We start from the raw sequence: 22,333 nt of genomic DNA on the forward strand, positions 1-22,333 counted from the left end.
ATAACATGATAACTACAATATAACATTATGTAACTAACATGGTAAACTAACCAAATAACACAAAGTAATACTCCCCCCCCCGTCCCCTCTCCCCATCCAAAAACCCAAACAATTTACCCCCCCTCCCTCCCTCCCCCCCCCCCCCCCCCCCCCCTCCCCCTGGTTTGCTGCTGCTGGTCATCTATCTTCCCTCTAACATTCCGCTAGGTAGTTGAGGAACGGTTGCCACCGTCTGGTGAACCCTTGAGCCGATCCTCTCAGCGCAAACTTCATCTGCTCCAGTTTTATGAACCCCGCCATATCGTTTATCCAGGCCTCCAGTCCGGGGGGTTTCGCTTCCTTCCACATGAGTAAAATCCTACGCCGGGCTACTAGGGACGCAAAGGCCACGACACAGAGAATCCCTTTTGATACCAAAATCGGGGGCAGCACCTGTTTTCGGATGTTCCGCTCCCTCTAAAATGGCGTCATTGGTGAATACGCAGCAGGCCATTGGGACGGCCTTGGGATGTCACCTGTAGCCCCTCCCCCATGCTCTGCCCAATGGGCCGACTTCCCGATGGTGTGGGACACGTGTGCTCTGAGTTTTCATCAACCTTGCATGGTGGCTGCGGACTGTATCCAGCGCCGCCAGTCGGGGGGGGGGAGCCGTTCCGCTGGCTGGGGGGGCCCTGGCGGGGGCTGGCGGGACTGGTGGGGTGTGGTCCGGGGTGGCGAAGGGGGGGGATACAGGGGGGCACTATCTGGCATGCCGGGTCCGCGCTCTGCCGGCGCATGTTGTACGGTGCGACCACTGCAGGTTATCACTGTGCGCATGCATAACCACGGACTCGGCAATTCTCTGGCCGTTTATGTGAAACTCCGTGGGTTTTATCTGGCGCGGCTACTAGCCCTCCACCGGGTGAGGCATCTGTGTGGGGGCAGAGCCGACCTTTTCATCGTAAAATTAGACACTTCCTCCGGACATAGCCTCAAACTCGGAGAATCCAGCCCTATGTTTTCCCACCGGCACTGAATTGATGCAATTTTACAATCCTCTTGCGATCGTAAAGCGGGATGCAATTCAATGTTCCACGGCATGTAAATTTCCGCATGCCGTGGAATGCCGAATCGGGTCACCATCTTGAGCGGACGGCCCCTTGGTGAGGTCCCGCGGTCAGCACGGTTCCCCACACTGCACATCGGCTCCGACTCCCCCCACTGCAAATTGGCCCTGAACCCTCCCCCCCACTGCCTAGCAGCCCCCCAAATTGCCTGGGTGCCCCCTATCCTCAAGTACGGGGGGTGATCCGACCCCCCACGGGACCTCTGTAATAGGGGGAATCCACAGGAACCCCTGTAATAGAGGGACTCCCTCCAGGGAGCCCTGTAGTAGGGGACCCCCCAGGGACCCCTGTAATAGGAGGACCCCCAGGGACCCCCTAACTAAATGGACCCCCCGGGGCCCCCCTGACTAAAGGGAACATCCAGGGAACCCCTGAGTAAGAGAACACCCCCCCCCCCCACCTAGAAAAGAGATCCCTGTCTGGAAGCTAGAGAGCAGTCCAGACCGGGGCAGTGGGAAGCATTGTAGCTGTAGTAGTTACCTTGCAGCTTCATGTGCCCATTCCTCGGAGAATAGCTGTGCCTACGCCTGGTTCCCACATATCCACTATCTGCAAGCCATTCATGGCTTTGCAGTAGCGGGCTGTGACTGACAGCTTGCAGAAACCATCTGCAGCTTTGATCCAATCATATCCTTTCACGTTTCAGTCGCTTAAGTGGTGAAATCTTAATATTTGTAAACATTGACCACATCAAAAAAAGGTAAGTGCATTCGAAACACTAAGTGCATTCCAATCACTCAAGTGTGTGATTTTACTGCACTTACCTTTCTTAGGCCATTGGTGTGCGATGTTGAGCTCATTATTGCTGCCAGCAGGAGCTTGGAGCATAGCGTTCGGCTCGGAGTCTCCTGTCTCGGGGAACACAATCCGGGCGCCCAGGGTGGAGAATCACGCCCTTAGAGTGGGTTATCTGATTGCAAGGTATGACAGTCAAGCTCAATTCAATCAGAAATCTACCATCCACTGATACAAGGCACATATGTCCAAACAATGTAACCAGTAATCTTTACTTCAAATGAGATTAGTTACTCCATCATAAATTATTGATCCCGACTATAAAGTTGTTGTGCTGGAGAAAGAAATGGATTAATGAACTGGAGCCCCAATGTGCTGTGCTTCTAAATGTTTAGATTCAGATTTCAATTCTGAACAGTTACATATAGTTGCTTCAACTGACCTGCATACATTTAGGGTTATTTTGTGAGGGCCACGAAGAATCCAGCACGGGTTTTAAGGATACAAAGAAATATATATATATATATATATGTATATACAACATCAGCAGCAACTTCGCTTGCTGCTCACTCCTTTCTGCTGGTTCCAAACTGGCCAGCTTTATTTATACAGGGAGTCTGCTAATGATTTATCCGCCCCCCTCGTTGGGGAAGCTCATACTCCCACAGGATTGTGGGATTGTCATTAGTCCCCAGCCAATGGTAAGCAGGCAGGTTATAACAGGTTATAAGATGATATTCAGCACTGGCCTGCAAGTACAACACTTGTTTCAATATTTAGACAAAATAGTGGTTCAGAATATATAATGTTACAACAAATTTGCAAAACTTCTTACATGAATCGATCCACACCAAATTAAATTCACAATTCAAGCATCACTCCAGAAGGGAAGTTAGATTGCTTTAACAAGTCAAAAAACAGATCATATTTGGCTCTTGTAGCTTGTAAAGATTCGCTATAGAATATTTTCACCTGATTTTAAACTAGCAGATACAACTTATTACTGTAGTGTAAGAAGCAGTTCCTGACCGCTAGGCTTGTGTCTACTGGGACTCTATTAAAATAAACTAAGATTGTTCCATAAAGGATTCAAGTTCCTCTCATGAGAATAGGAGGACGCTATTCAGCCAATTAGACCACAGGTGAACTGTATCTGAAACCTTAATACCCTTGTCTAGCAAAAATCTTATCAATCACAGTCTTGACATTTTCAATTGACTTGATCTTCTCAGCTTTTGGGGAACAATTTCCAGATTTACACTAACTTTTGTCAAAAGGACTGATTTCTGACTTCTGCCAGCTCTAATTTGAATGTTATGCCACCTGTTTTCTGGATTCAGCTTGCCAGAGAAAATAAATTCTCTTTATGTATTGTTACGATCCCAGTTGGTGTTATAACTGGACAGGAAGATCCCAGAATGGAACCCTGGCTTAAAAGATCTTAATGTTTACTTTTTTTAATAAAACGTGGAGGAAGAGCCAGAGGACTGCTAATTAGTCTTAACAACAAGGAAAAAGACATTTATTAAACATGAAAAGTTGGATTATTACTCCTTTACTCCCCCCTTAGCTTAACAAAGACACATAGATTTTAAGATTAACATGGATGATAAAGTACATCTTAAGCTACAATGGTCCCATTAACACAAAGCCCCTTTTAAGCACACAGATTAGCTGTGGTCAAATACACACTCTGCTCTGAACCCAAATTAGTGTCCGTGCTTTTCTCCTCAGAATCTCTCCAAATGATTCTTATACCGTGAGCCACCTTCTTGTCTCAAAGAACTCTGGCTTCCGCACGAGGGATTTCAAATTCCGCTTTCAAAAGTCACACTTTCAAATCTTCTTTTAAATTATGCTTCTCCTCCGTTGCTTCCATCAATGTTTCACTTTCAGGTTTTAAACCTCTCCCGTCAGGTTTCCTTTGTCTTAAAGTCTTTTACACAAACTTTGACGTTCAGATACCGATTTCCCCAATTATTTCAAATAATGTCTCCCAAACTTTCTCAAAAACCTTAGCACTTGCAGATATCTTTCTGGCCTCTCACGATCTGTTCCCAGTTTGCTCTGTTCCGTTAACTCCAGACCTCTTAGAAACCTCTCTTCATTGCTCTCATTTCCTTAACTAGCTGGACTTCAGGTTTCCGGCATCTGTTGTCTTAACCATTATTCCATAGTATGACTTTTCTTCTCGCAAAGCTGAGAGAAATATTCCCTCTTTAGCCTTCTCAAACCAACTGTTTTATAGCAGAGCTGTGAGAGCTGCCTTCTCTCTCACTACCTATCTCCAACTGCAATCAAATTAGCTAAACTAAAGCTTCTCTACCTTACAAGCATCCAGTTGCTAAGCAACCACTGCTGGTTTATTTACTCTTCGTGCCGCAGCCCTCTCTAAGAACAATAGGATCACAGTTGGAGTTGAAACCAACCGCCACAGATACAAATACCTTTATCCATCATAAATCTAACTATAGGTTTTACCCTTCCAGGCACAGAAGCATGAAATTAAATCCACTTAAAACTATACCTTATTTCTAATGTTTACCAATATAAAAATAAATCCCTTAAAACTACCTTTATCTTCCTAGCACTATCTTGTCAACTAATTTAATTATCTGAAAAAACTCAATTAGATCAGCCCTTAATCTTCTATAATCAAGAGACTACAAACCCAGTATATGCAATTGGTCTTCATTAATTTAAATCTGAGTTGCATGCCCTACAAGATAATATATTCCCTCTGAGGGAGGACTTTGCCAGTGAGTCAGAAATATCGACTGCTCTTTTTATATTCAATCATGCTGAAAATATTGAAATCTGAAAGAACATAAATAATGGAAAACCTACACCTGTTTGCTGCTCTACTATTATACCCTCCTTTAATACCCTGCCTACAACCTACCCCTTTGACTGAGCATTTGGTCACTTCGCCCAATATCTCCTTTTCTGACTCGGTATCAGATTTTGTTTTATACTGCTCTTGTGAAGCACCTTGGGATGTTTTTATTACTACAAGGTGCTATATAAATACTTATTATGTATTAAGTACTTGGTGAAGATGGATTTTAAACAAATACATTTTTCACTTTAATAGGAAAAAATGCACTGGTCACTATTATTTAAAGAACTGTCTCAATGCCATCAGATTCACTCGTGATTCTTCCAGTTAACTTGTTTGAAGATTCAATAAGATTTCCGTAAGCTGTTACACTTTGCCTGCAAAGGAAAACGCATTGTCAAGAAACATTTCAAATGGAAATAGAACTAAAGTAACTTTCATAGAATCATATTATTTCCCGTATTCCCGTAACAGCCTCCCCGAACAGGCGCCGGAATATGGCGACTAGGGGCTTTTCACAGTAACTTCATTGAAGCCTACTTGTGACAATAAGCGATTTTCATTTCATTTCCTTTCATTATTTCTTTCCTCCCTTGTTCCTTCTCAAGGAAATTAGAGATTAGTTCACAACCGAGTTCAGTTTAACATGTAACCCCTGACATTTCCTATCAGAATTCACTGGTTACTATTCCTCCCTCTCCAATTGCAGTACCTCCATTGCTGCTACTGTTGAGTGTATCCAATTGATTAAAGATCTTGGATTGACTGTCTGGTCCCTGGGCAATTCCCCTTGTGAATTGTTGGAAAGTTCTGACCCTGTGTTTTCAAAAAGAGTATTTACAACTTGTGAAGTTTTCTCTGATGAATTGTGAAGCTGTTGAAATTAATGATCAGCCAAATATTTGCCTCTTGAATAAAATTGGCTACTGTAATAAGATTTTAGCAAAACTAATTTTGATAAGCGTTTTTTGCCTTACACCTGATTTCATGTTTCTCCCCCCTATGGACTTTCCAGTGAGATTCACTATGGAGTAATCAAGATTATTAGAACAGATTTTTGATCTACAAGGGGGTAAAGGATTATGGGGGGTGGGGTGGCAAGCTAAACCTGGAAACTGAGTGACTGTATACTGGGTGCCTAGATACCAGGTGACTGGATACCAAAGGCCTGTATACTGGGTGCTGTATACCGGGTACCTGTATTCCAGATGCCTGTATACTGGGTGCCTGTATACTGGGTGTCTGTGTACAGGGTGCTGTCTACCAGGTGCCTGTATTCCTGGTGTCTGTATTCCAGGTGACTGTATATTGGGTGTTTGCATACCAGGTGCCTGTATATCGAGTGTCTGTTTACCAGGTCCTATCGAAAGGACAGGCAGATGGGCAAAGGGGACGGGGTTGCATTGTGAGTAAGGAATGAAGTTAAATTGATAGGAAGGAGCAATATAGGATAAGAAGGCATAGAATCTCTGTGGGTAGAGTTGAGGAATCGCAATGGTGAAAACACCGTCATGGGAGTTATGTACAGGCCCTCTAGCAGTAATCAGGATGTGGGGCAGAAAATAAATCAGGAGATAGAAAAGGCATGTAAAAAGGCAATATTATAATAATTATGAGGGATTTCAATATGCAGGTGGACTGGGAAAATTAGGTTGGTAGTGGATCCCAAGAAAAGGAATTTGTGGAATGTCGAAGAGATGGTTTTTTGGAGCAGCTTGTGGTAGAGCCTACTAGGGAACAGGCAATTTTGGATTTGGTGGTGTGTAATGAGGCAGACTTGATTAGGGAACTTAAGGTGAAGGAACCCTCAGGGAGCAGTGACCACAATATTATAGAATTTACCCTGAAAATGAAAATTGCTTATTGTCACAAGTAGGCTTCAAATGAAGTTACTGTGAAAAGCCCCTTGTCGCCACATTCCGGCACCTGTTCGGGGAGACTGGTACGGCGATTGAACCATGTTGCTGGCCTGCCTTGGTCTGCTTTAAAAGCCAGCTCTTTAGCCCTGTGCTAAACCAGCCCCTCAGTTTGAGAGGGAGAAGCTGCAATCAGATGTAACGGTATTGCAATTAAATAAGGGTAACTACAAAGACATGAGGGAGGAGCTGGCCAGAGTAGATTGGAAAAGGAGCCTAGCAGGGAAGACAATGGAACAGCAATGGCAGGAGTTTTTGGGGGTTATTAGGGAGGCATAACAGAAGTTCATCCCAAGGAGGAGGAAACATGCAATGGGGAGGACAAGGCATCCATGGCTGACGAGGGAAGTCAAGGACAGCATAAAAGCTAAAGAAAAAGAATCAAAGTGGCGAGGATTAGTGGGAAGCCAGAGGATTGGGAAGCCTTTAAAAACGAGCAGAGGACATATAAAAAAGCAATAAGGGGGGAGAAGATGAAGTATGAGTGCAAGCTAGTTAGTAAAAAGGAAGATGGGAAGAGGTTTTTCAATGTATAAAAGGTAAAACAGAGGCAAAAATAGACATTGGACCATTGGAAAATGTGGCTGGAGAAGTAATAATAGGAAACAAAGAAACAGACAAACTGAATAGTTACTTTGCATCAGTTTTCACGGTGGAAGACACCAGTGGGATGCCAGAGCTCCAGGGGAACCAGGGGGCAGAGTTGAGTGCAGTGACCATTACTAAGGAGAATGTTCTGGGGAAACTGAAAGGTCTGAAGGTGGATAAGTCACCTGGACCGGATGGACTACACCCGAGGATCCTAAAAGAGAATGCTGAGGAAATTGTGGCGGCATTGGTGATGATCTTTCAGGAATCACTGGAGGCAGGAAGGGCCCCAGACGACTGGAAAGTGGCAAATGTAACACCGCTGCTTAAGAAGGGAGGAAGGCAGAAGATGGGAAATTACAGGCCGGTTAGCCTGACTTCAGTCATTGGTAAGATTGTAGAGTCTGTTATTCAAGATGAGATCGTGAAGTACTTGGAACTGCATGATAAAATAGGACTGAGTCAGCACGACTTTGTCAAAGGGAGATCGTGTCTGACAAATCTGTTAGAATTCTTTGAGGAGGTAACAAGGAAGTTAGACAAAGGAGAACCAGTGGACGTGATTTATTTAGATTTCCAGAAGGCCTTTGACAAGGTATCGCATAGGAGACTGGTAAATAAGTTAAAAGCCCATGGAGTTAAGGGTAAGATCTTGGCATGGATAGAGGATTGGCTGACTGGCAGAAGGCAGAGAGTGGGGATAAAGGGGTCTTTTTCAGGATGGCAGCAGGTGACTCGTGGTGTGACTCAGGGGGCGGTGCTGGGACTGCAACTTTTCACAATATACATTAATGATCTGGAAGAAGGAACTGAAGGCACTTATCCAGCGCCTACAGGTGCAGTTGGAGGAGTCCTACTGCCGGCAGGGGCAGTAGGCAGTGCCGACCCAGGCAAACACCACACAGGTGGCATCCACAGTGGACACCTTGGGTGCAAAGGTATTGGCCATGGGTCAAGACGTCCAACGCCTAGGGCACTCTGTGCAGGTGGTGGCTGAGGCACAGGACAGGGCAGCCATGCCACAGGCTGTCATGTACCAGAGCAACATGGACTGTGCAGCGGCGCTCCAGAGCTTGGCCCAGTCACAACAGGTCATGGCTTGGAATGTCAAAGGCTTTGGCCTGGTGCTGGCTGACCTGAGCCAGTTCCATATAAACCTGGCATGGTCACAGAGTGATGTACCACATTCCCAGAGGGAGGTGGCCCAGTCCCTATGCTCCATGGCAGCGAGCATGGAGACCCTGGTCAAGACGAGAGTGGGCCTCCAGGACTGACAGCACCAGGTGGCGGGGGAGCCCTCGGAGTTCACTCCGGCTGCACACCCATCCCTAGAAGTAGCCTGGGGGCCATCGAGTACCCTGAGGGAGGAGGAGGTGATGGGGCCTGTGCCGGTGATCCCCGTAAGGGAGGTTGCAGAACACCACAGCACCTCTGAATCTCCCCCACCTGTCCTCGGCACATCTGAGGGCAGCAGGCAGAACAGAGTGGCACCACACCACCTGTGACACATGCAAGGCTGCCGGGCCCATCTCACCGGTTGCTCCAAAGGACGATTGCCAAAGTAGACCCAGGTCGCAGGGCGGATACACAGCAGACTACCTCCACTTCTGATGTACCACCCGGGGGACGCCCTAGAAGGAGCGTTAGGACACGTAAAGCTAGAAAGTTAGACACCAGATAAGTGGGTGATGCACATAGGTTAGTGATAGAGGCGAGGGCACAATACAGGTATATATCACAATAAACACCTGTTCCAAACTGCCTCGGTCCTCTGTCTGATGTGTGTGAGGGATGGGCTGGGCTGGTGGTGTGGGGCATGGGTGTTGGAGGTGAACACGGGCCAGGGCCCCCTTGGTAGCCGGCGGCAACTCTCGGGGTTGCCCTTGGAAGAAGCAGGGGACAGGGCCAGATATGTGGGGGCACCATGTGGCAGGGCCTAACCGCTCATGACCCACCACCGTACACCGCCCCAGTACACAACCCCGCCCCCCCCACCCTGGTCTCTCCTCCTCCCACTCCCTGGGCCCTGTCCATACCCTCACCACCCCGCGGTTTGGGTTCAACGGGGTGGAATGGCCAGCACACATGCATGGATCACCCGGGTGGATGGTGGAATGTGCTACTGAGGGCAGGAGTCAGACTTTGTCAAATGATACAGATCCCCAGAGCTCATCGCTGAGTGGGTCATTATCATCCTCCCTCTGAAGGATCAGACCCACTGATACTGCCAGCCCAGGCCCGGCACCCTGTAATGTAGCAAGTGGGAAGCATAGGGTGGGGTGCAGGTGCAGTGAGGGGGTGCAGGGGAGGTGGGACGGGACGTTTGAGCTGTCGGTGGCCAGGCCCCTAGTCGGCGAACCTCGAGGCAATCTGTTTGTCCCGTGTGCCACCGGGCTTCATTTCCTGCCCATCCTGGCTCTCTGCGTCCTCCTCGTCCAGGCCTGGCGTTCATCCTCCTCTTCTTCCAGCATGGCTCTCCTCTCCTGTGTGATGGTGTGGAGGACGCAGCAGGCCACGATGATGTGGGAGACCTTCCTAAGGCAGCATTGGAGGGCACCACCAGAGCAATCTGGCAACTGAACTGCATCTTCAGCACGCCGATGCATCGCTCGATCGTAATCCTAGTCGCAGCATGGGCATCGTTATAGCGGGTCCACGTTAGTCTGTGACCTCCGGATGGGTGCCATCAGCCACGACTGCAGCATATACCCCCTATCGCCTAGGAACCAACCCCTCATTCATGGGGAGTACATCAAATGTGTGTTGGGCACCGTTGAGTGCGCCAGGATGAAAGCATGCTGCCCGGGTATCGGGCGCAGGCGTGCATGATGTGCAGCCAGTGGTCACATACAAACTGTACGTTGATGGAATGGAAGTCCTTTCGGTTTGTGAAGGGCAGTGCTTCTAAGGGGACATATGTCACGTCGATCACTCCCTGGACCTGGGGCATCCTGCCGATGGCAGCAAATCCCACTGCCCGGGCAACCTGGTGGGCTTGGTCCATGTCCAGGTGGATGTATTGTGGTGCCTGGGCATACAATGCCTCTGTAACAGCGCAAACGCACCTGTGCATGGAGATCTGGGAGATCGCAGACAAGCCCCCACTCGGCGTCTGGAAGGACCCCGTTGCAAAGATGTTCAGGGTAATCGTCACCTTGACTGCCACCGGGAGCGGGTCCCGCCCCCTCCCCATACCCCCACGGTTCTGATGCGCCATGATCCTGCACAGATGTCTCACGGTCTTCCTACTCAGCTGCAGGCGTCAGCGGCATGTTCGGTCTGGCAGGCCTTGTATGATAGGCGTTGTTGAGATACACGAGGCCTGATGTAACCCCTCCTCCCCACCTCCTCCTCGGTCTCTTGGGTGGCTGCTCTCCATCCTCACCAGCTGACTCCTGCTCCTCTGGGGCAGGCTCCAGTTCTGCAGGGCCCTCCCTGAGCAGCTCCTGTTGATGCAGCCTCAGCCCTTCGGCTAGAGCTGCGGTGGCCAAGCAGATGCCAACCACTCCTGACTCGATACCGAACTCCATTTTCTGCAGGAGATAAAGGGTAGGCAAGTTAGCATGGTGAGTACTCCCATGCCCAACCCCGATTGTGGAGGTGCTGGACTGAGTCTGCAGCCGCCACGGCGAGTTCCCGACAGATGTGACCACAGACAACCTACGCCGTCGGGAACTCGGGCGGTCGGGGGAGGAGCATCAGGGGACAGGCCTCAGGCAACGTCCTGAGGCTGTCGATATGTGGTGGGCTAGCTGAGGGTGTAACTAACGGGACGTCTGCCTTGTGAGGGGCAGTGTACCAAGGCGGGTGCCGACGGCCATGGTACATGCGTCCACCGGTCTGCAGATGCTCTGCGGGTTCCCTGCTGCCTCTGCAGTGAGACAGCACCTTGGATGGGTGCACTGGGGTGTGCGACGGGTTGCGCTGGGCCATGTCCATCCCGTTGATGGGTCGGCTAGGGCCTGCCGGCTCCTAGGGTGGTGGCCTGGGTGGTGGTGGTGGGATGCGGGGGGGGGGGGGGGCGGGGGGGGGGGGGGGCGGGGGGGGGGGGGTGCGCACATCGGGCACCCACAGAGCCGATGATGCTCTACACATTTATGGGACACAGTGGGTAGTCAGTAGGGTGTGCAGTCGGATGGGTGCCTTGCAGGCCACGTCAATGACTGTCCAAGCCTGGACTCCCCAGTCCCGGGCGGATGCCCCGACCTCACTACTTGGTGGCATGCATGCGGGCTTGGTCCACGGGTGGGGCTCAACCAGGACGGGAGGTGCTGATTTGGAGGGGGCGGAGTATCGCGAGAGCGGCGCCCGCCCCGATTTGGTCGGGAACTGTGATTCTCCGGCCGATCGGAAAACACGATTTTGGCGTCGGCGACCGGAGAATCCAGCCCATGGTCTTTCAGAGCTCTTACAGTAGGCATTGTCCTTCTTTCAAACTGCAACTACTTTTAAATAGAGATTAGAAACTTACTTGTAAACAAATAATTCCTCAGATAGGCTTTCTGTCAAACACCTGATGTCGTTGTTCTTTTGCTTCTGCAGTGCCAGCTCAGTTTTCAACATACGGACTTTTTCTTGCAGCTCACTTTTTTCCTTCTGTTATAATCATAAATGTCCATTGAAAAATAATCTTTAAACATTTTTGCAACATATTCATACAGTAATGCTACAGAATACAGAAGTTGGACTCCATAGAAAAGGTGCAGTTCAAGAAAAATGTCTTTTCAACGAACAAAATGTGTAGGACTTCAAAGTAGCAATAAACCTAGATGCTTCAAAGCTGCAGGGGGAATGTAATATGGAGAGATGGTTAAAGGCAGAGATGGCGAGGCGGTTTTGAGAAGGAAAGTTCCAATTCCAATTCTCTTCCCACACGTAATGGTGCACTGAGGCAGACCTTTTGTCCGTTTCCATAGCTAGTAATTGCTGGAACAGGTCGCTCGTCTGCCGCCAGAGGCTGTTAGCTTGAGGGACGCCATTCCACAGTAAGCCTGTTGACCAGGCGTCTCTCCCGCTCTTACTGCCGGCCACTGCTGTGTTTGGAAAGATTTTCAGGCTGACAGTCAACCTGTTTGACTGCGTTGTAAACACCTGAGAAGGAAAGTGAGGAAAGCTATTTCATGGCAAACTGGTTTTAGAAGCAGGACGAGAAAATATTCAGAAAATCTGAGAGAGAAATTTATTGGTAGAACTGGAAAAAATTGCAAAGATTGGGGAATCTAACCCTTGGTTAGATGAGAACAAAAATGTTGAAGTCAGTAACAAAGTTTAGTAATCTTTCCATTCATAATATTCTATTTAGATTATTTCGCTCTGGCTATGGTTTCCTTCAGCTTGGAAGTTTTTGAGATCCAGAACAGGTATGTTCCCATATGAGTTGCCAATTTTAAAAAATTGCTCTTGAATGAGGCGTGAGTGTCAGGATTTGTTGACCATCCCTAATTTCCCTCGTGAAGGGGGTGGTGAGCCACCTTCTTGAATCCTGCAGCCCCTGTGGTGTAGGTACACCCGCAGGGCTGTTAGGAAGAAAGTGCCAGGATTTCGACCCAGCGACAGTGAAGGAAAGGTAAGTAGAGCTCCAAGATAGGATGGAATGTGCTGGTGTTCCCATGTGCCTGCTGTCCTTTCCTTTGTAGGTGGTAGAGGTTGAATGTTTGGAAGGCGCTGTCAAAGGAGCCTTGCTAAGTTTCTTGTAGATGGCACACTCTGCTGCCACTGTGCATTGGGAGTGAATGTTTAAATTGGTGGTTGATCTGCCAATCAAGCAGGCTGCTATGTCATGGATTATGTTGAGATTCTTGACCTGCAGTCATTTGGGCAAGTGGAGAATATTTTATCACACTCCTGACATGTGCCTTGAAGATGGTAGAGAGGTTATTGGTAGTCAGGAGGCGAGTTACTCGCTACAGAATTCCCAGCTTCTGATCTGCCATTATAGCCACAGTATTTATATGGCTGATCCAGTTTAGTTTCTGGTCAATGGTAACCTGCCAAGATGTTGATAGTGGGGGAATCAGCGATGATTATGCCAATGAATGTCAAGGGGAAATGATTAGATTCTCTGTTGTTGGAAATGGTCATTGCACTTGTGTGGCACAAATGTTACTTGCCATTTATCAGCCCAAGCCTGAATGTTGTCCAGGTCTTGCTGCATATGGACACAGACTGCTTCAATATCTGCAGTCACAAATGGTGCTGTAGGGAACAGTTTCTGCATTCCTACACTGAGCACATGATTGTTTCAGCCTAAGGCAAAAGAGTTGGTGTTTATGTCAGGAAAATGGTGCCTGGTATTTTTCCCACCGAGCATTAGTGGATGCTTGAGATGTTGGAGTGTGTGAGCTTTGTTAAAAATGTCAATGGTTTCCTCCACTGCCATGGTAAACCTGTGTAAAACTGGTATACTGTAAAATGGACTCCATGGAACTCCGACAACACTCAAGAAGTTCAACACAATCCAAGATGAAGCACCCCACTTGAAGTTGTAGTGTTGCTTTCAGTATTTGCAACTATCACAATTTTGGGTTTGTTTTTCGCTACCTTTTCTGCAGGTCTGTGGAAGAGCCACACGGGCTCGAAACATAAAATCTGTTCCTCTGTCCACAGATGCTGCCAGACCTGTTGAGTCTTTCCAGCATCAAAACTGTACAATGCGGCCTTGCTATTCTTTCCTTATCCAATATTTCAGATGAGTGGAATAAAATTTGCATTTCATGAGGTGAAATAAAGCACTCTATTGAGGAATATCGTCCACTCTATCCAGGCATCGCTGTATCCAGTAAGTTTCAATAAGATCCCCCCTCATCCTTCTAAACCCTAACGAGTACAGACCCAGAGTCCTCAACCATTCCTCATACGACAAACTCTTCATTCCAGGGATCATTCTTGTGAACCTTCTCTGGACCCTTTCCGAGGCCAGCACATCCTTCCTTAGATACGGGGCCCAAAACTGCTCACAATATTCCAAATGGGGTCTGACCAGAGCCTTACACAGCCTCAGAAGTACATCGCTGGTCTTGTATTCTAGCCTTCTTGACATGAATGCAAACACTGCATTTGCCTTCCTAACTGAACCTGCACGTTAACCTTAAGAGAATCGTGAACAAGGACTCCCAAGTCCCTTTGTGCTTCTGGTTTCCTAAGCATTTCCCCATTTAGAAAATAGTCTATGCCTAAATTCCTCCTTTCAAAGTGCATAACCTCACACTTTTCCACATTGTATTCCGTCTGCCACTTCTTTGTGCCTGTCCAAATCCTTCTGCAGCCCCCATGCTTCCTCAATACTACCTGTCCCTCTACAGATCTTTGTACCATCTGCAAATTTAACAACAGTGCCTTCAGTTCCTTCCTCCAGATCATTAATGTATATTGTGAAAAGTTGTGGTCCCAGCACAGAACCTTGAGACACACCACTAATCACTGGCTGCCATCCTGAAAAAGACCCCTTTATCCCCACTCTCTGCCTCCTGCCAGTCAGCTAATTCTGTATCCAGTCCAGGATCTTACCCTCAACACCATGGGCTCTTAGACTTCCGGTAGCAGCCATGGAGGCGTAGGTCGCACATTTGATAGCTCCCTCCTGTGATGGACTTTTGGACCTTTTCCCCCTGTTTTTTTCCGGATTTTATGGGATAAATCGGTGAAGAGTGAGACAGTGAGGAGGAATCACCCTTCAGTGTATGGAGAATTGGACCAGAAGTGGCTGTGTGAGAAGACAAACCTCTACAAGGAAGACACGAGCAGAGCTGGCAATACGGGAAAGCATGGCAGAGAAGCAGGGCTGCGGGGAGACGGCACAGTGGTCGACGGAGCAGCTGGTGAAACTTTTTGAAGATTGCTGCGCCAAGCTTAAGAAGGACACGCTGGACCCGATCAAGGCTTCGATTGATCAGGTGGTGCAGAATCAAGAAACCCACGGACGTGCGATCCAGGTGGTGGAGAAAAAGGTGTCCAAGCACGAGGAATACCTCACCGTGCTAGAGACCAAGGTGGAGATGATGAATCACCGCCAGAAAAGAATGCAGGAGAAGCTGGAGGACCTGGAGAACAGGTCCAGGAGACAGAACCTGAGAATCGTCGGCCTCCCTGGGGGCAGTGAGGGATCGGATGCGAGGGCTTATGTGACGAACACGCTGGAGAAGTTGATGGGGGCTGAGGTGTTCCCTCAGCCCCTGGAAGTGGACAGAGTGCACAGAGCCCTCGCGAAGAAGCCCTGAGAGAACGAGCCGCTGAGGGCGATGGTGGTACGTTTGCACCGATTCCGTTCTGTGGTGGGCCAAGAAAGAACGGAGCAGCAGGTGGGAGAATTGTGCAAGCCCCTCTTTAACAAGGGGGTGAAGTTCGGGATGTTGTGCCCAGCCTGTCTGTGGGCCACATATGAGGAACGGGAGTTTTACTTCGAAACACCAGACGATGCATTGATGTTCATCAAGGAAGAAAGCCTGGATGTAAACTAAAGACACTGAATCCTTGGAGAGTATTGTAGTGGTGATTTGTTGACAATCACTTTTGTGCTGGTTTGAATATGAAGTGTTATGTGCAATAAGGGACTGTTTCGATGGCTAAAATTAACTTTGTCTTACTGGTAGCTGGTTGGAGGGGGGGTGGTTTCTGTGGTTGTTTTTCCACAGTTTTTCCTGATGTTTGTTTACTGGGGAATGTGATGCTTTGAATATGTTTGTCCAAGTGTGAGGAGAGAACAATGGGGAGACAGACTGTTTGGTGCCATAGGTGGGAGCTATCAAGTCAGCTTGGTCAGCTGACTCCTGGAAGCATAGTGGAAGCATAGTGGGGGGCGAGCAGGTGTTAAGCTGGAGCTTGATATGTGGGGTTGGGTTTCTGGTGCTGTTACCCAGGGGGGAGGCAGCGGGAGGGGGGGAGATGCTTTGCTGGCAGGGGAGGAACTGTTACTAATAATAATCGCTTATTGTCACAAGTAGGCTTCAATGAAGTAACTGTGAAAAGCCCCTAGTCTACTAGGGGCCTACTAGGGGACACAGCCTACTAGGGGACAAAGGGGAGGTCGGGGATCGTGAATGCCCGAGGGGGGGCTCGAGGAGGCCGGGGGCGCAAGCTGGAGGCTGGCCTAAAAAGGGTGATGGCTAGTCGGCAGGGGCGGGGGGGGGGACGGGAAGCCCCCCGACCAGACTGATTACATGGAACGTTAGAGGGTTGAATGGGCCGGTCAAGAGTGCTTGTGTGTTTGCGCATTTGAGGGGGCTGAAGGCGGATGTTATAAGAGACACACCTAAAGGCTATAGACCAGACTAGATTGAGAAAGGTTTGGCCAAGTATTCCACTCAGGGCTGGACTCAAAGACCAGGGGGGGTCGCGATCTTGATCAATAAACGAGTGGCATTCGAGGCAGGGAGAATCGTATCAGAATGGTGAGTGGGAAGATGGAGGGGGTGCGGGTGGTACTCGTGAACGTATATGCTCCTAATTGGGATGATGTGGAATTTATGAGGTGAGTGTTAGGTAAGATCCCAGACTTATAGTCACATAACTTGATTGTGGGGGGAGATTTTAACACAGTCATTGATCCGGAATTGGACCGGTCAAAATCTAGGACAAGGAGGAAGCCGGCTGCGGCAAAGGAATTGAAGGGGTTTATTGAACAGATGGGGGGCGTAGACCCATGGAGGTTTGCACGGCCAAGGGCGAAGGAGTTTTATTTTTTTCTCCCATGTCCACAAGGTATACTCTTGCATCGACTTTTTTGTTCGGAGCAGGGCTCTAATACCTGTGGTGATATACATCACTGTAAGTACACAAAGGGTTAATGTACATACACTACATCTAGCTAGACACTAGAGGGAACACCAGAGACATGACACACAGACAGTCAACCAATAGGTCAGTAAGATAGGACACGACCAATGGGCATTCAAGATACACACAGAGGTAACACTACCATAGGGGGCATTACACCAACCCATATATAAGGACACAGCACACATGCTCAGTCTCTTTCCAGTGGAGACACTCAGTGTGTACACAGGGTTGATTTGAAACACATCACACCCACCACGTGGATTGTTGCAGACTGGTTCATCAGTCTGAGTAGCTATAGAAGGATTAACAGTAGAGTCGAATCAAGTAGGAGAATTGTTAATAGTTTAATAAAAGTGTTAAAGCTATCTCCAAGTCTGAACCTTCCTTTGTCAGAGTGCACATCAAGGAAGCAGCTTATGCTACGTCAAGAGCATAATAAAACAATACCTGGGGTGGTGGATACTGAGTACTCGACAATCGCAGTGTCGGATCATGCCCCACATTGGGTGGATCTACGGGTTAGTGTGGAGAGAGGGCAATGTCCGCTATGGAGGCTGGATGTGGGGTTGCTAGCGGACGAAACGATCTGTGGGTGGGTGAACAAGTCCATCCAGAACTACCTGGAAACAAATGATACGGGGGAGGTCTCTGCAGCAACGGTTTGGGCAGCTTTGAAGGCAGTGGTCAGAGGGGAATTAATCTCGATACGGGCCCACAGAGAAAAGGCGGAACGGGCTGAGAGGGATAGGTTAGTGGAGGAGATACTCCAGGTGGACAGGAGGTACTCGGAGACCCCGGATACGGGGCTACTGAGGGAGCGGCGGAGGTTACAGGTGGAGTTTGGGCTGTTGACTACAGGGAAAGCGGTGGAACAGTTGAGGAAGGCAAGGGGGGCGATTTATGAGTATGGGGAAAAGGCAAGCAGAATGTTAGTGCACCAGCTCAGAAAAAGGGAGGTGGCCAGGGAGATAGGGAGAATAAAGAACAGAGGTGGGATTATGGTCCTGGACCCAATTGGGGTGAATGAGGTGTTTAAGGACTTTTATAGCAAATTAAATGAGTCAGAATCCCCTGAAGGGGATAATGCAGTTTTCGGGTCAGTTGAGGTTCCCGAGGGTGGACGAGGGTCTGGTGGAAGGGCTGGGAGCCCCAATTGAAATTGAGGAAATAATTGAGGGGCTGGAGGGCATGCAGTCGGGCAAGGCCCCGGGGCCGGACGGCTACCCGGTGGAATTCTATAAGACATTTTCAGAGATATTGAGCCCACTGCTGGTGAGGACATTTAATGAAGCAAGAGAGAAGGGGGTCCTCCCCCCACCAATGTCGCAGGCCTCGATTTCATTGATACTGAAACGGGACAAGGATCCGGAGCATTGCGGGTCATACAGGCCAATTTCTCTACTGAATGTGGACTCCAAACTGCTGGCTACGATACTGGTCACAAGGATAGAGGATTGTGTCCCGGGGGTGATGGGGAAGACCATACAGGATTTGTAAAGGGCAGGCAACTCAAGGCCAATGTTCGAAGGCTTCTAAATGTTGTTATGATGCCCTCAGAAGGAGAGGAGGCGGAGGTGTGGTAACGATGAATGCGGAGAAGGCTTTTGATCGGGTGGAGTGGAATTACCTGTGGGAGGCACTGGGAAGGTTTGGGTTTGGTGAGGGCTTTATTGACTGGGTGCGGTTGCTCTATCAGGCACCAGAAGCGAGTGTGCGAACGAACCGGCTGAGGTTGGGGTATTTTAAACTACACCGAGGGATGAGGCAAGGGTGCCTCTTCTCCCCGCTACTGTTTCCTCTGGCCATAGAGCCATTGGCCATGGCGTTAAGAGTCTCTAAGAACTGTAAAGGGCTGGTTCGGGGGGGTGGGGTGGCGGGGGGGGGGGGGGGAGGAGCTCCGGGTCTCGCTCTACGCAGATGAGCTGCTCTTGAATATTTCAGACCCGTTGGAGGGGGTGGGAGAAGTTATGTGGATCCTCGGGGAATTTGGTAATTTTTCGGGGTATAAATTGAACATTGGGTAAAGTGAGATATTCGCGATACAGGCAAGAGGTCAGGAGAAGAGACTGGGAGAGCTGCCGCTTAGAATGGTAGGAAGGAGCTTTTGATACCTGGGAATCCAGGTGGCCCCGGAATGGCAGGCACTGCACAAGTTAAACTATCCCGGTTGGTAGAACAAATGGAAGGGGACTTTAAGAGATGGGACATGTTCCCGCTATCACTGGCGGGGAGGGTACAGACCGTGAAAATGACGGTCCTCCCCAGATTTCTGTTTGTCTTTCAGTGCCTCCCCATCTTCATCCCAAGGGCCTTTTTCAAGCGGGTGAATAAGATTATTTCGGGCTTTGTGTGGGGGGCGAGTAAAACCCCGCGAGTGAAGAAAGTGTTGCTGGAGCACAGTCGGGGGGAGGGTGGATTGGCGCTGCCGAACTTTTGCAATTCTACTGGGCGGCTAATATAGTCATGATTAGGAAGTGGGTAGTGGGGGAGGGGTCGATGTGGGAGCGGATGAAGGCGGCGTCATGTAAAGACACAAGTTTGGGAGCACTGATAACGGCACCTCTTCCGCTCTCGCCGGCCCGTTACGCCACAAGTCCGGTGGTGGTGGCGGCTCTGAGAATCTGGGGGCAGTGGAGGCAAAATAAGTGAGTGGAGGGAGCATCGGTTTGGACCCCGATTTATAATAATCATCGGTTTGTACTGGGTAGGCTGGATGGTGGGTTCCGGAGATGGCAAAGGGCAGGAATTAGGAGGATGGGGGACCTATTTATAGATGAGAGCTTCCCCAGCTTGAAAGCCTTGGTGGCTAAATTGCCAGCAGGGAACGGGTTTGGATATCTGCAGTTGCGACACATCTTGAGAAGGCAGGTTCCAGCCTTCCCACTGCTGCCGCCACGGGGGATACAGGACAGAGTAGTCCCCAATATCTGGGAGGGATAGGGGAAGGTATCAGATATTTACCAGGAACTTCTGGAATTGGATGAAACTCAGGTGGAGGAGCTTAAGGGCAAGTGGGAAGAGAGCTAGGAGGAGAGATAGAGGGGGGTCTCTGTGGGTGGATGCCCTAAGCAGGGTTAATACATCTCATCATGTACCAGGCTTATCATAGATTATCATAGAATTTACAGTGCAGAATTTAAAGTACAGTCCAGTACTTAGCCTGATACAATTCAAGGTAGTCCACCGGACACACATGACGGTGGCCCGGATGAGCAAGTTTTTTTTGGGTTGAGGATAGGTGTGCGAGGTGCGCGGGAAGCCCAGCAAATCATGTCCACATGTTTTGGGCATTCCCGAAGCTTAGAGGGTTTTGGCAGGGTTTCGCTAAGGCAATGTCCATGGCACTAAAAACACGGGTGGTGCCGAGTCCGGAGGTGGCGATCTTTGGAGTGTCGGAAGAGCCGGAAGTTCAGGGGGCAAAAGAGGCCAACGTCTTGACCTTTGCCTCCCTGGTAGCTCGGAGACGGATCTTATTACTGTGGAGGGACTCAAAGTGTAGAGACCTGGGTTAGTGACATGGCTGGATTTCTCAGTCTCAAGAAAATAAAGTTTGCCTTAAAAGGGTCAATGGTTGGGTTCACCCGGAGGTGACAGCCGTTCGACGACTTTCTCGGGGAAAATTAAAATGTCAGCAGAAGTAGGATTCCAAAGGGGGGAGGGGGGAAAGGGCCGGATTATTGTTTTATGGTTGGGGTGTGTGAAGATTGTGATGGGGGTGGAAATGTTTATTGTATCATGTTTCTGTCGCTGTTATTATTATTATAAAAACTTGCAAATACCCAAATAAAAATATATATTTTTAAAACACCATGGGCTCTTAATTTATTTAACAGTCTCCTATGCAGCACATTGTCAAAGGCCTTCTGGAAATCTAAATAAATCACGTCCACTGGTTCTCCTTTGTCTAACTTCCTTGTTACCTCCTCAAATAACTCTAACAAATTTGTCAGACATGATCCCCCGTTGATGAAGGCGTGCTGACTCGATCCTATTTTATCATGCACTTCCAAGTGCTCCGCGATCTCATCTTTAATAATGGACTCTAAAATCTTACTAATGACCGAAGTCAGGTTAACCGGCCTATAATTTCCTGTTTTCTGCCTCCCTCCCTTCTTAAACAGGGTGTTACATTAACCACTTTCCAGTCCTCTGGGACCCTTCCGGCCTCCAGTGATTCTTGAAAGATCACCACCAATGCCTCCACAATCTCCTCAGCTATCTCTTTTAGAACCCTGAGGTAGTCCATCCGGTACAGGTGATTTATCCACCTTCAGACCTTTCAGTTTCCCCAGAACCTTCTTAGTGATGGTCACTGCACTCACCTCTGCCCTCTGTTTCTCCTGGAGCTCTGGCATCCCACTGGTGTCTTCCACCGTGAAGACTGATGCAAAGTAACTATTCAGTTCCCCTAACATTTCTTTGTTTCCTATTATTACTTCTCCAGCCAAATTTTCCAGTGGTCCAATGTCTATTTTTGCCTCTCTCTTACCTTTTATATATTGAAAAAACTCTTCCTATCTTCTTTTATTTTACTAGCTAGCTTGCACTCATATTTCATCTTCTCCCCTGATTGCTTTTTTAGTTGTCCTCTGCTCGCTTTTAAAGGCTTCCAAATCCTCTGGCTTCCCACTAATCCTCGCCACTTTGATGCTTTTTCTTTAGCTTTTATGCTGTCCTTGACATCCCTCGTCAGCCATGGATGCCTTGTCCTTCCCTTAGCCTGCCATTGCTGTTTCACTGTCTTCCCTGCTAGGTTTCTTTTCCAATCAACTCAGGCCAGCTCCTCCTTCATGCCTTTGTAGTTACCCTTATTTAATTGTAATACCGTTACATTTGATTCCAGCTTCTCCCTCTCAAACTGCAGGGCAAATTCTACCATATTGTGGTCACTGCTCCCTGAGGGTTCATTACACATCACCAAATCCAGAATTGCCTGTCTCTAGTGAGCTCTGTCACAAGCTGCTCCAAAAAACAATTACGCGACATTCCACAAATTCCTTCTCTTGGGATTCACTACCAACCTGATTTTCCCCATCCATCTGCATATTGAAGACCCCCATGATTATTGTAATATTGCCTTTTTTACATGTTGTTTCTATCTCCTGATTTATTTTCTGCCCCACTTCCTGACTACTACTCGGGGACCTGTACATAACTCCCATCAGGGTCTTTTTACCTTTGTGATTCCTCAACTCTACCCACAGAGATTCTATGCCTTCTGATCCTTTATCGCTCCTGGCTATCGATTTAACTTCAATCCTTACTAACAATGCAACCCCGCCCCCTTTGCCCATCTGCCTGTCCTTTCGATAGAACACACATCCTTGTCTATTTAGAGCCCATCCCTGATCCCCTTGCAGTCACGTCTCTGATGC

At 48.6% G+C, this 22,333-nt stretch overlaps 1 protein-coding gene across 2 annotated transcripts in view; it reads right to left on the reverse strand.

Annotated features, from left to right (window-relative positions):
- Positions 1-2,627: 2,627 nt before the first annotated feature.
- Positions 2,628-22,333, reverse strand: part of sync (syncoilin, intermediate filament protein) — a 91,387-nt gene continuing 71,681 nt past the window's right edge. For both annotated transcript variants that reach the window (XM_072500066.1, XM_072500074.1), the window contains exons 3-4: positions 11,656-11,780; positions 2,628-5,057 (exon numbers count right to left, since the gene is read on the reverse strand). In XM_072500066.1, coding sequence (XP_072356167.1) covers positions 4,961-5,057; positions 11,656-11,780 — 222 coding nt within the window. In that variant the 3' untranslated portion in view covers positions 2,628-4,960. The remainder of the gene's footprint in view (positions 5,058-11,655; positions 11,781-22,333) is intronic.

The sequence above is a fragment of the Scyliorhinus torazame genome, chromosome 1, assembly GCF_047496885.1.
Source record: "Scyliorhinus torazame isolate Kashiwa2021f chromosome 1, sScyTor2.1, whole genome shotgun sequence".
Lineage (NCBI taxonomy): Eukaryota > Metazoa > Chordata > Chondrichthyes > Carcharhiniformes > Scyliorhinidae > Scyliorhinus > Scyliorhinus torazame.